Source organism: Homalodisca vitripennis, chromosome 4 (genome assembly GCF_021130785.1).
Source record: "Homalodisca vitripennis isolate AUS2020 chromosome 4, UT_GWSS_2.1, whole genome shotgun sequence".
Taxonomy (NCBI): Eukaryota; Metazoa; Arthropoda; class Insecta; order Hemiptera; family Cicadellidae; genus Homalodisca; species Homalodisca vitripennis.
Window position 1 is genome coordinate 203694446 of NC_060210.1, and position 15590 is coordinate 203710035.

The window sequence follows — 15590 nt, forward strand, 5'->3', positions numbered from 1 at the left end:
AAATAAATGTTATGAATATTTGAACATATGCTTGTTTAAAAAAAAAAACTGCTAAAATTAACAATAAATAAAAGTTTAATATTCATTACAAAATTAGAATAACAGAGAGAGACAAGAAACTGAAACAAAACCAAATATTATAAGAAGAAGACACACATTAAACTATCTTCATTGCAAAAAGGTTTTTTCAAATTCTTTTTTTAAAATTATTACAATGGTGACCCGACTGCCAGTGAACACATAATCAATATGTGAAGTATCAACAATACATCACTGCAGAGGCCTATAAACTACTTATCCACTTACCTTGAATAAACTGTAGAAGAACGTAATAAGTGCACTCTTGATGACAAGGTTGCATTTTGGAGGTTTTTTGGGTGGAACTAAATTACTGACTGGGTGGTTCATTTTGTTAGCAATCTCCAAACAGTACCTAGTATACACATTCTGATTAGAATTCAATAGAACCCTACAATTATCAAATAAGAGTTATCCATCAACCGGAGGCCATTTTTTTAACAATCTCCAAACATTACCTAGTATACACATTCTGATTAGAATTCAATAGAACCCTACAATTATCAAATAAGAGTTATCCATCAACCGGAGGCCATTTTTTTAACAATCTCCAAACATTACCTAGTATACACATTCTGATTAGAATTCAATAGAACCCTACAATTATCAAATAAGAGTTATCTATCAATCGGAGGCCATTTTTTTTAACAATCTCCAAACATTACCTAGTATACACATTCTGATTAGAATTCAATAGAACCCTACAATTATCAAATAAGAGTTATCTATCAATCGGAGGCCATTTTTTTTAACAATCTCCAAACATTACCTAGTATACACATTCTGATTAGAATTCAATAGAACCCTACAATTATCAAATAAGAGTTATCTATCAACCGGAGGCCATTTTTTTTAACAATCTCCAAACATTACCTAGTATACACATTCTGATTAGAATTCAATAGAACCCTACAATTATCAAATAAGAGTTATCTACCCAAAGAAGACCATTTTGTTAGCAATCTCCAAACATTACCTAGTATACACATTATGATTAGAATTCAATAGAACCCTACAATTATCAAATAAGAGTTATCTATCAACCGGAGGCCATTTTTTTTAACAATCTCCAAACATTACCTAGTATACACATTATGATTAGAATTCAATAGAACCCTACAATTATCAAATAAGAGTTATCTATCAACCGGAGGCCATTTTTTTTAACAATCTCCAAACATTACCTAGTATACACATTCTGATTAGAATTCAATAGAACCCTACAATTATCAAATAAGAGTTATCTATCAACCGGAGGCCATTTTTTTTTAACAATCTCCAAACATTACCTAGTATACACATTCTGATTAGAATTTTATAGAACCCTACAATTATCAAATAAGAGTTATCTATTAACCGGAGGCCATTTTTTTTAACAATCTCCAAACATTACCTAGTATACACATTCTGATTAGAATTCAATAGAACCCTACAATTATCAAATAAGAGTTATCTATCAACCGGAGGCCATTTTTTTTAACAACCTCCAAACATTACCTAGTATACACATTCTGATTAGAATTCAATAGAACCCTACAATTATCAAATAAGAGTTATCTATCAACCGGAGGCCATTTTTTTTAACAACCTCCAAACATTACCTAGTATACACATTATGATTAGAATTCAATAGAACCCTACAATTATCAAATAAGAGTTATCTATCAACCGGAGGCCATTTTTTTTAACAACCTCCAAACATTACCTAGTATACACATTATGATTAGAATTCAATAGAACCCTACAATTATCAAATAAGAGTTATCTATCAACCGGAGGCCATTTTTTTTAACAACCTCCAAACATTACCTAGTATACACATTCTGATTAGAATTCAATAGAACCCTACAATTATCAAATAAGAGTTATCTATCAACCGGAGGCCATTTTTTTTAACAACCTCCAAACATTACCTAGTATACACATTATGATTAGAATTCAATAGAACCCTACAATTATCAAATAAGAGTTATCTATCAACCGGAGGCCATTTTTTTTAACAACCTCCAAACATTACCTAGTATACACATTCTGATTAGAATTCAATAGAACCCTACAATTATCAAATAAGAGTTATCTATCAACCGGAGGCCATTTTTTTTAACAACCTCCAAACATTACCTAGTATACACATTATGATTAGAATTCAATAGAACCCTACAATTATCAAATAAGAGTTATCTATCAACCGGAGGCCATTTTTTTTAACAACCTCCAAACATTACCTAGTATACACATTCTGATTAGAATTCAATAGAACCCTACAATTATCAAATAAGAGTTATCTATCAACCGGAGGCCATTTTTTTTAACAACCTCCAAACATTACCTAGTATACACATTATGATTAGAATTCAATAGAACCCTACAATTATCAAATAAGAGTTATCTATCAACCGGAGGCCATTTTTTTTAACAACCTCCAAACATTACCTAGTATACATATTCATTTTCATTGATGCCAGTCGTGAGAAAAATATAGTCTTATAAATATATTTATCTAAGATAGTTAAGTTAACATGTTCACTGCGGCAAACGCCATTTGGCGTTTTTGGGCGGGATGTTACTTGCCGACCGGTTTCAGAGTTGGGATTGTTGATTAGCCGGAACAACTAACCTTGAGTACTGTCTGGGACATTATCCTGTGCGTGTCGTTTCCATGTAATACTTCTAATAGTTTTTCAGAAATGAATAATAATAGGAACCGCGAGATCCAAATAATTTGACAGTTAGTGAAATTGATAGATATTACGATTCAGAATGTGGATCAGAGGCATACAGTAGTGGAGTAAGTTACAGGCCAAGTGATGAAAGTGATTCTGAGTCTGAAATTGAAGCAGATACTGCAAGTGGCGGCCCAGACGCGTCAACCGTGAGTAACCACTCAAATCCCGATTCTCCCCAACCAAGCACCAGTCAAATTAGACACACAAATCTTTCTCAAATACCACTAGTTTGGGATGATAACCCAATAATGAAAACTTTTTTATTTAATCAACCAACTGGACTACGTGTTCCTACACCAGAAAATAATAGCCCTATTGATTATTTTAACCTTCTTGTTGACGAACCCTTTCTCAAAGCCATTATCAATGAAACCAACGCAAATGCAGAGGAAGTGTTTTTGTCTTCTGGCACTAGTAAGAATTCCTGAATAAGTCAGTAGAAAGATATAACATTAGCTGAGTTCAAAAACTTTTTAGGGCTTTTCTTTCATATGGGAATAGTAAAAATGCTAACCATTCAACACTATTGGAAAACAAATAAATTATTCAAAACATGTTTTTCTGAATTTATGTCTCGAGATAGGTTCTTGTAATTTTGAGGTGCTAACATTTTGTCAAAAGTGACTCAGATTCTGAAGACCGCTTACATAAGATACGGCCAGTTGTTGAGTATTTTAATAATAAGATGAACTGTATCTACTCGCCAGGCAAAGAAACTGTCCCTAGATGAATCCATGGTTTTGTGGAGAGGTTGCCTCGTATTTAGGCAATATATCAAACAAAAGAAACACAAATATGGGATAAAGTTGTATCTTCTGACAGAACCGAATGGACTCAGTTTGAAATTTTGCATTTATGCCGGAGCTTTAGATGCTTTGTCAGGAGTAGGTGACACAGATGTATCTGTTATCCGAAAGGCTAGGTAAAGGTCATGCTGTATATGTTGACAACTTTTATAACAGTGTGTCACTAACCAAGAAACTTCTGGCTGAAAAAACCTACATTACTGGGACACTGCGTGTCGATAAGATCAACAATCCTTCAGAAGTTGTGACCAAAAAACTAAAAAAAGGAGAAACTGTTGCAAAATATCACGGTAGGGAAGTGGAAGGACAAAAGGGCTGTTTTATATATATCAAACCAGTATGAAAATGAAATGACAGAACATGTAAATAAAAGAGGAGAGGCAAAAGAAAAACCACTACCAATTGTAAAGTATAATGAGTATATGAGCGGAATCGACCGGCAAGATCAGCTACTCAGTTACTATCCGTGTGGAAGAAAAACCATTAGGTGGTATAAAAAAGTTATTCATACACATTTTGATATGTGCATAGTAAATGCTTTCTCTTTATACAACAAACACAACGTAGATAATAAACTATCACTGTTGGAATTCAGGATAAAAGTGATTGATAGTCTCCTGACTCCATTAAAAACTGAAGAACCCAAAAGAAAAGCAACACAACACCTCCCATCAAAATTCCAAATGGGTGAAAAAAGCAGACCTCTACGAAGACGTTGTATCGTGTGTAATGGCAATGGGATAAGAAAGGATACTACCTACTTTTGTGAGGCTTGTGAAGATAAGCCAGCTTTATGCCTCGGAGACTGTTTCAAAGCTTATCACAAGAATTAAATTGAGATAAGTTCGTGTACATAGTGTATATAGTAATTTAGGGACTACTACAGCTCAAACTGTATTCTATGTGTATTTTTATAACTTGACAACATATTACTCATCACTGAACCAACGGTAAGTACTATAAATACAATTATTTACAGTTTATTACTTTGGTTTTAGTAATAAATAAGCATAAAACGCCAATTGGAGTTACCCGCATATTGTATTTGTCATGCTATATGCTAATAACGCCAATCGGCGTTATTTATTATTATTATATTTTATTGATGAATTAGTCATTGAATGTACAAAAGATACCCATTTAAATAGTTTTAAACAGAAATAGAGCATAAGTTAGAAAAAATTGACATGCCGCATTCGCCGTAAGTCGTCATATTTTTTCAGCAGTGAACGTGTTAAGAAGATCACCGGGTTCGTCTGTTGGCACTGGAATTCCCTCGACTCGTTCGTGTCTGAACTCTGCAGGAACAGCGCAGGGAAAAGAAACTATCAGCTGTTTGGGTAACCGGACAGCCGGCCTACCACACTCTAATTCATCACAAGCACAAGTTTGGCGTTGCATGCATTTTTGAATTCCGGGCTCACCGCCACACATTTGAATAAAATAATAAGGTTATCTGCGAACTACCAACTGGAAACCATTTTGTTAGCAATCTCCAGACAGTACCATGTATATACATTCTGATTAGAATTCATTTGAACCCTAGTAGTAGTAAATAAGACTATTAGGAGACTACCAACTGGAAACCATTTTGTTAGCAATCTCCAGACAGTACCATGTATATACATTCTGATTAGAATTCATTTGAACCCTAGTAGTAGTAAATAAGACTATTAGGAGACTACCAACTGGAAACCATTTTGTTAGCAATCTCCAGACAGTACCATGTATATACATTCTGATTAGAATTCATTTGAACCCTAGTAGTAGTAAATAAGACTATTAGGAGACTACCAACTGGAAACCATTTTGTTAGCAATCTCCAGACAGTACCATGTATATACATTCTGATTAGAATTCATTTGAACCCTAGTAGTAGTAAATAAGACTATTAGGAGACTACCAACTGGAAACCATTTTGTTAGCAATCTCCAGACAGTACCATGTATATACATTCTGATTAGAATTCATTTGAACCCTAGTAGTAGTAAATAAGACTATTTGGAGACTACCAATAGGCCCCCTTTTTAGCTTGGATATTGATGGTTTATCATTGATTTGTTTATCCATCACTGGTTTGTCCATGAATGATCAACAGTGGTTGGTTGGCAAATGCAGACCTATTGTGACCTGTATTCAGTAGTTCACTTTTAATAATTAGTGTTGTGTTTAGTTTTTTATTAAGTGTATGTTTTAGATTTAGTGAATCACACACAACATGGTGGTTGTGATTCCTGACTTATGCACGTCACAACACTCTGGTATGATTTGTTTATTTCACCTAGTTTGTAATTATGTGTTAGGTTAGTTATTTACTTGAAGATCAGATTATTTACAGATATAAATTAGATTGCAGATCTCAAAACGTAGAGTTACTGATTTTTTGTATCACTGAATGATAGCAAATGTCCGGAAAAATCCTGTTTCCTTCACAATCCTTCCATTGTGAAAAAACAAACTTCAAACAAAGAAGCAAATCATGGATTCTGTACCAAGTTAACGTGTTGATACATTTTCCGTGAAGCTATTCTTAGTTAATAAGACAGTTCCTGAACCTGAACTTCCACCTTATTCTTCAGATCCTGCCTTTTCAGACTTGTGTTTCCAGTGCATTAAAGAGTATACATTTTCAATCTATAAAAGGACGTCATAAGAAAAACAGAAGATTTGCTTAAGAGGCTGATACATGGTAATAGAAAGTTTGCATAACGTGGTGCATGGATATAATATTAAAGGGGATAGCTGTCTGTTGTAAACAGTTTTTAATAAAATAAATGTTACAGACCAATGCCGTTATTTACCTCACATAATTGATATTTCTTACTTGGCAGCCTTTTCGTAAGTTAGGAGTTCGATATAGACTCTGGACGGGTGACCCTTGAAAGTCTCAGCCTTCCACAGGTTGTTGAAGACATCTACCACTTTCAGAACGGTGACTGTGTTGTTCTTGAGGAACCCAAGGATAGACAAGCGTTGCAGATTATCCAGAAGAGTCTTCACGTCCATGTGCGTTATTAATTCGTTCCATATCTGGAACCGATCATGTTGACATAAATAATAAGATGGCCAACAAGTAACATTTAAGTGAAAGTGGCCTTTTAAAAAAGTGCAGTATTAGTAGTGTTTTAACCAACAAATATTCACAACTATACTCACACCATTGCAAGTAACAACTAAGTAAGTTTTATCCATAAGAATAAATCCAACATTAAACACCTCAAGAGTGGTATTATCCAGAGCACGAGAGAAGGACTCATTGTGACCTCATTCACCAGATACACATTCCACAAACACAAAGCTTTATCTATACTCTCAAGCACAAGAAATAACTACTGCTACTATATTTGTCTGGGAGTGTTAACCTGAGAGTTGCTGATTACACAGACAGCAATAAATCAAAAATTACACACCTCAAGAGTGGTATTATCCAGAGCACGAGAGAAGGACTCATTGTGACCTCATTCACCAGATACACATTCCAACAACACAAAGCTTTATCTACACTCTCAAGCACAAGAAATAACTACTGCTACTATATTTGTCTGAGAGTGTTAACCTGAGAGTTGCTGATTACACAGACAGCAATAAATCAAACATTACACACCTCAAGAGTGGTATTATCCAGAGCACGAGAGAAGGACTCATTGTGACCTCATTCACCAGATACACATTCCAACAACACAAAGCTTTATCTATACTCTCAAGCACAAGAAATAACTACTGCTACTATATTTGTCTGAGAGTGTTAACCTGAGAGTTGCTGATTACACAGACAGCAATAAATCAAACATTACACACCTCAAGAGTGGTATTATCCAGAGCACGAGAGAAGGACTCATTGTGACCTCATTCACCAGATACACATTCCAACAACACAAAGCTTTATCTACACTCTCAAGCACAAGAAATAACTACTGCTACTATATTTGTCTGGGAGAGTTAACCTGAGAGTTGCTGATTACACAGACAGCAATAAATCAAACATTACACACCTCAAGAGTGGAATTATCCAGAGCACGAGAGAAGGACTCATTGTGACCTCATTCACCAGATACACATTCCACAAACAGAAAGCTTTATCTATACTCTCAAGCACAAGAAATAACTACTGCTACTATATTTGTCTGAGAGTGTTAACCTGAGAGTTGCTGATTACACAGACAGCAATAAATCAAACATTACACACCTCAAGAGTGGTATTATCCAGAGCACGAGAGAAGGACTCATTGTGACCTCATTCACCAGATACACATTCCAACAACACAAAGCTTTATCTACACTCTCAAGCACAAGAAATAACTACTGCTACTATATTTGTCTGGGAGTGTTAACCTGAGAGTTGCTGATTACACAGACAGCAATAAATCAAAAATTACACACCTCAAGAGTGGTATTATCCAGAGCACGAGAGAAGGACTCATTGTGACCTCATTCACCAGATACACATTCCAACAACACAAAGCTTTATCTATACTCTCAAGCACAAGAAATAACTACTGCTACTATATTTGTCTGAGAGTGTTAACCTGAGAGTTGCTGATTACACAGACAGCAATAAATCAAACATTACACACCTCAAGAGTGGTATTATCCAGAGCACGAGAGAAGGCCTCATTGTGACCTCATTCACCAGATACACATTCCACAAACACAAAGCTTTATCTATACTCTCAAGCACAAGAAATAACTACTGCTACTATATTTGTCTGGGAGTGTTAACCTGAGAGTTGCTGATTACACAGACAGCAATAAATCAAACATTACACACCTCAAGAGTGGAATTATCCAGAGCACGAGAGAAGGACTCTGTGTCTCGGCTACCCATCGACATGGGATTTCTCCTAGGGCTTAGGGTCGACTGACTCTTGTGCAACAGCTGTTCACAAGAAACCCTTGTGACCTCATTCACCAGATACACATTCCACAAACACAAAGCAATACAGTCTGATGCTGTACTGCTGATCCTATTGACACGGCACTTGATAGCCATTCTATTAAACACAATTCTATTTAATTTGACAAATAAAATCTTCACAAGCAGCCAGTCATTACAACTTAATTTTAAATTTATTTTTAGCTCAAGAATTTTGACACACAAACATCCAAAGTCATTAAAAACCGATTCTCATTTTACTTTATAACCCAGAAATTAGGATTTTCTTGGAAAAGCAGCCAGTCAATAAAACTGAATTTTCAATTTTTACCTGTGGAATGTTATTTTTGACTTATGAATTGAGGGTACATAGAAACTGATCCCTAACCTTACACTCGCTAAATAATACTTCAAAATGAAAACAAAACAAAACGTTTCAAAATATCCACATGGTGAGTGTGGTATTGGTGTAATATTTCTGCATTAAGTGTACTGGCACCTGAAGTCTCTGGTTGCATGGCGGACGTGTTAACATTATGAACAAACACTTGAAAAAACTCTTAAAGTGGTCAAAGTTATACCGGTTTACAAAAAAAGGAGATAAATCATGCCCCTCTAGTTATCGCCGATTTCACTAATACCTATATTTAGTAAGATTCTTAAATATTGTATGAAAGAGTAATTATATAATTACTTTTTGGACAGCAAACTTCTTTGTAAAGAGCAGTTTGGTTTTATGCTTGGTAAAAAAAAAACACTATAAAAGCGGTTGAATTGGTCATTGAAAAAAATCTTGAGAAGCTTCGAAAATAAGGAAACATTATCTGCCACTTTAATCGACCTGTCTAAAGCATTTGACAGTATATTTCGTGATTTGCTTTTAAGAAAACTCCAATGTTATGGTATACGAGGTAAATAGTTACAATTAATGACCTCCTATCTAAATAATAGAAGGCAAATGGTAGCTCAAGGCTCTCATGTATCTGAGTTTAAAATAGGTGTCTCAAGGCTCTGTCCTTGGGCCTTTTTTGTTTATTGTAGCCGTAAATGATTTTGAATTTAATGTACCCTGTATGTCTGTCTTATATGCAGATGATACAAACTTACTCAATTTTGGAAAAGATTTAACTAACCTAGACATTGTATAGAGTAATGCTATGAGGGTTGCTTTTGAATGTTGAGGGTAAATTATCTAAATATAAAAACTAATAAAACTGAAAATATTTATTTTAGTTTAAGCTCTGCTGTAACAAATATAAATAGCTCAGTTAAGCTGTTGGGGGTTCATTTGGATGACAGGGTTAGTTGGGATACTCACACAAGTAGTTTATGTACAAAGTTATCTGCATGGACAACAACTATCAATACATTTAAAATTGTTCTGAAGAATTGACTTAAGATAACGCCCTTATACACTGTTGATGAATTCTTTGCCTGTAGTACAAGTCCCTTAACATTTTAACTGTAAACTTTGTTGTTTTTAAATTTCTTTTATTATCTGTTTGTAACTTTGTTTTGTTATTCATTAGTATTGTTTAAGTGATCATTTTAATTGTTTAAATTTTAAGTGTTAATGTTGAAGCTTTCTAGTCACACTGACAGTACTAAGTTGTTTTATCTACCTCTTTATTTGTGCATTTTTATATAATAAAATTTTAATTTCTACCACTACAATAATGTTTTTCTTCAGACCAAAAATTTGTTATGAATTTAAAGGAATTTTTTTTACTGCAATCTAGTTTATATTAGTACTATAGTACATGCTTACTATGTTTATGACTATGTCTATTATACAATTTAGTATTTAATGACAATAAAGCTTCTTGATTGCCTTTGTTATCGAAAGGCCTCACAAAAATGAAAGTTTTAAATATTGGTTTATGTGTTTTGAATGTAAATAAGTTAACAAGTAGCCAATACAAGCTCCATCTTCAACACCGTCATAGCTTTGCTAAAACCTTTCTGAACCAGAAATATGAGAAATTCCTGAAACAAGCAATGCTTACACTCCTTCAGTGAAGATGTCTCCTTTATACATTAAAAACATTTTCTTGAGAGTTTCCAACCACAAAAGGAAAGAGACAAAAAAATACAAAACCACAGGATTTACATCAACTCCACTCTGAAAAAAGGAATTGTCTCAGAAATCTCAATTTTCCACCAGAACATACAGTGCTGTCTAAAAAAGTTGAGATGTTTAACCAGTTACACACAACAGCACTAATATTAACTGAACTTAAACATATTCATGATAACTTAAGCACAATATCAATTAATGGATACAAAATAATTACAGATTTCCTCAGAGGCAATCACAAACTAGGAGACTTGCGTTATACATTGACATAACACCAGGGATTGAGGGAGAAGCAGTGGATATTGCCAACTAATGTACAGAAACCTTGTGTGCAGCAGCTCTGGTATAGATTACAACTAACAAACAATCACTTCTCTTGGTGGTATTTTATAGACCTCTAGGAAGACAAAGTAAAGAAGCAATCACAAACTAGAAGAGTTGCGTTATACATTGACATAAACACCAGGGATTGAGGGAGAAGCAGCAGATATTGGCAACTTATGTACAGAAACAGTGTGTGCAGCAGCTCTGATACAGAATTCATTCATATTGTCCAATAACTCGGTGGTATATACTTATTGAGACAAAATATAACAAGAGGAACAATACAATATGAGGGGAAATATTAATTGTTGAGAGTTCACCAGTTCATCAATGGTAATGATCATTCATATTGTCCAATAACTCGGTGGTAAATACTTATTGAGACAAAATGTAACAAGAGCGACAATACAATACGAGGGAGAAATATTAATTGTTGAGAGTTCACCAGTTCTTCAATGGCAATGATCATTCATATTGTTCATAACTCGGTGGTATATACTTATTGAGACAAAATAAAACAAGAGCGACAATACAATATGAGGGGGAAATATTAATTTTTGAGAGTTCACCAGTTCTTCGATGGGAATGATATTTCATATTGTCCAATAACTCGGTGGTATATACATATTTAGACAAACTATAACAAGAGCGACAATACAATATGAGGGGGAAATATTAATTGTTGAGAGTTCACCAGTTCTTCGATGGGAATGATATTTCATATTGTCCAATAACTCAGTGGTATATACTTATTGAGACAAAATATAACAAGAGCGACAATACAATATGAGGGGGAAGTATTAATTGTTGAGAGTTAACTAGTTCTTCGATGGGAATGATATTTCATATTGTCCAATAACTCGGTAGTATATACTTATTGAGACAAAATGTAACAAGACCGACAATACAATACGAGGGAGAAATATTAATTGTTGAGAGTTCACCAGTTCTTCAATGGCAATGATCATTCATATTGTTCATATCTCGGTGGTATATACTTATTGAGACAAAATATAACAAGAGCGACAATACAATATGAGGGGGAAATATTAATTGTTGAGAAGTTCACCAGATCTTCGATGGGAATGATATTTCATATTGTCCAATAACTCGGTGGTATATACATATTTAGACAAACTATAACAAGAGCGACAATACAATATGAGGGGGAAATATTAATTGTTGAGAGTTCACCAGTTCTTCGATGGGGTATGATATTTCATATTGTCCAATAACTCGGTGGTATATACATATTTTAGACAAACTATAACAAGAGCGACAATACAATATGAGGGGGAAATATTAATTGTTGAGAGTTCACCAGTTCTTCGATGGGAATGATATTTCATATTGTCCAATAACTCAGTGGTATATACTTATTGAGACAAAATATAACAAGAGCGACAATACAATATGAGGGGGAAGTATTAATTGTTGAGAGTTAACTAGTTCTTCGATGGGAATGATATTTCATATTGTCCAATAACTCGGTGGTATATACTTATTGAGACAAACTATAACAAGAGCGACAATACAATATGAGGGGGAAATATTAATTGTTGAGAGTTCACCAGTTCTTCAATGGGAATGATATTTCATATTGTTCAATAACTCAGTGATATATACTTATAGAGACATAATATAACAAGAGGAACAATACAATATGAGAGGGAAATATTAATTGTTGAGAGTTCACCAGTTCTTCAATGGTAATGATCATTCATATTGTCCAATAACTCGGTGGTATATACTTATTGAGACAAAATGTAACAAGAGCGACAATACAATACGAGGGAGAAATATTAATTGTTGAGAGTTCACCAGTTCTTCAATGGCAATGATCATTCATATTGTTCATAACTCTGTGGTATATACTTATTGAGACAAAATATAACAAGAGGGACAATACAATATGAGAGGGAAATATTAATTGTTGAGAGTTCACCAGTTCTTCAATGGCAATGATCATTCATATTTTTCAATAACTCGGTGGTAAATACTTATTGAGACAAAATATAACAAGAGGGACAATACAATATGAGAGGGAAATATTAATTGTTGAGAGTTCACCAGTTCTTCAATGGTAATGATCATTCATATTGTCCAATAACTCGGTGGTATATACTTATTGAGACAAAATGTAACAAGAGCGACAATACAATACGAGGGGGAAATATTAATTGTTGAGAGTTCACCAGTTCTTCAATGGCAATGATCATTCATATTGTCCAATAACTCGGTGGTATATATTATTGAGACAAAATATAACAAGAGCGACAATACAATACGAGGGGAAATATTAATTGTTGAGAGTTCACCATATAACAAGAGCGACAATACAATATAAGGGGGAAAATATTAATTTTTGAGAGTTAACCAGTGCTTTAATGGCAATGATCATTCATATTGTCCAATAACTCAGTGGTATATACTTATAGAGACATAATATAACAAGAGCGACAATACAATATAAGGGGGGAAATATTAATTGTTGAGAGTTAACCAGTGCTTTAATGGCAATGATCATTCATATTGTCTAATAACTCGGTGGTATATACTTATAGAGACATAATATAACAAGAGCGACAATACAATATAAGGGGGGGAAATATTAATTGTTGAGAGTTAACCAGTTCTTTGATGGCAATGATCATTCATATTGTCTAATAACTCGGTGGTATATACTTATAGAGACATAATATAACAAGAGCGACAATACAATATAAGGGGGGAAATATTAATTGTTGAGAGTTAACCAGTTCTTTGATGGCAATGATCATTCATATTGTCTAATAACTCGGTGGTATATACTTATAGAGACATAATATAACAAGAGCGACAATACAATATAAGGGGGAAATATTAATTGTTGAGAGTTAACCAGTTCTTTGATGGCAATGATCATTCATATTGTCTAATAACTCGGTGGTATATACTTATAGAGACATAATATAACAAGAGCGACAATACAATATAAGGGGGGAAATATTAATTGTTGAGAGTTAACCAGTGCTTTAATGGCAATGATCATTCATATTGTCTAATAACTCGGTGGTATATACTTATAGAGACATAATATAACAAGAGCGACAATACAATATAAGGGGGGAAATATTAATTGTTGAGAGTTAACCAGTTCTTTGATGGCAATGATCATTCATATTGTCTAATAACTCGGTGGTATATACTTATAGAGACATAATATAACAAGAGCGACAATACAATATAAGGGGGGAAATATTAATTGTTGAGAGTTAACCAGTTCTTTGATGGCAATGATCATTCATATTGTCTAATAACTCGGTGGTATATACTTATAGAGACATAATATAACAAGAGCGACAATACAATATAAGGGGGGAAATATTAATTGTTGAGAGTTAACCAGTGCTTTAATGGCAATGATCATTCATATTGTCTAATAACTCGGTGGTATATACTTATAGAGACATAATATAACAAGAGCGACAATACAATATAAGGGGGGAAATATTAATTGTTGAGAGTTAACCAGTGCTTTAATGGCAATGATCATTCATATTGTCTAATAACTCGGTGGTATATACTTATAGAGACATAATATAACAAGAGCGACAATACAATATAAGGGGGGAAATATTAATTGTTGAGAGTTAACCAGTGCTTTGATGGCAATGATCATTCATATTGTCTAATAACTCGGTGGTATATACTTATAGAGACATAATATAACAAGAGCGACAATACAATATAAGGGGGGAAATATTAATTGTTGAGAGTTAACCAGTTCTTTGATGGCAATGATCATTCATATTGTCTAATAACTCGGTGGTATATACTTATAGAGACATAATATAACAAGAGCGACAATACAATATAAGGGGGGAAATATTAATTGTTGAGAGTTAACCAGTGCTTTAATGGCAATGATCATTCATATTGTCTAATAACTCGGTGGTATATACTTATAGAGACATAATATAACAAGAGCGACAATACAATATAAGGGGGGAAATATTAATTGTTGAGAGTTAACCAGTGCTTTAATGGCAATGATCATTCATATTGTCTAATAACTCGGTGGTATATACTTATAGAGACATAATATAACAAGAGCGACAATACAATATAAGGGGGGAAATATTAATTGTTGAGAGTTAACCAGTGCTTTAATGGCAATGATCATTCATATTGTCTAATAACTCGGTGGTATATACTTATAGAGACATAATATAACAAGAGCGACAATACAATATAAGGGGGGAAATATTAATTGTTGAGAGTTAACCAGTTCTTTGATGGCAATGATCATTCATATTGTCTAATAACTCGGTGGTATATACTTATAGAGACATAATATAACAAGAGCGACAATACAATATAAGGGGGGAAATATTAATTGTTGAGAGTTAACCAGTGCTTTAATGGCAATGATCATTCATATTGTCTAATAACTCGGTGGTATATACTTATAGAGACATAATATAACAAGAGCGACAATACAATATAAGGGGGGAAATATTAATTGTTGAGAGTTAACCAGTGCTTTAATGGCAATGATCATTCATATTGTCCAATAACTCTGTGGTATATACTTATAGAGACATAATATAACAAGAGCGACAATACAATATAAGGGGGGAAATATTAATTGTTGAGAGTTAACCAGTGCTTTAATGGCAATGGTCATTCATATTGTCTAATAACTCTGTGGATTGCATAATATA

The 15590-nt window shown here is 33.8% G+C and overlaps 1 protein-coding gene across 1 annotated transcript in view; it reads right to left on the reverse strand.

Moving 5' to 3' along the window:
* Positions 1 to 279: 279 nt before the first annotated feature.
* LOC124360920 (60 kDa SS-A/Ro ribonucleoprotein-like) overlaps positions 280 to 15590 on the reverse strand; it is a 52272-nt gene continuing 36961 nt past the window's right edge. Inside the window, exons 6-7 of the mRNA XM_046814921.1 lie at positions 6435 to 6640; positions 280 to 433 (exon numbers count right to left, since the gene is read on the reverse strand). Of these exons, the coding sequence (XP_046670877.1) occupies positions 295 to 433; positions 6435 to 6640 (345 nt within the window). The 3' untranslated portion in view covers positions 280 to 294. The remainder of the gene's footprint in view (positions 434 to 6434; positions 6641 to 15590) is intronic.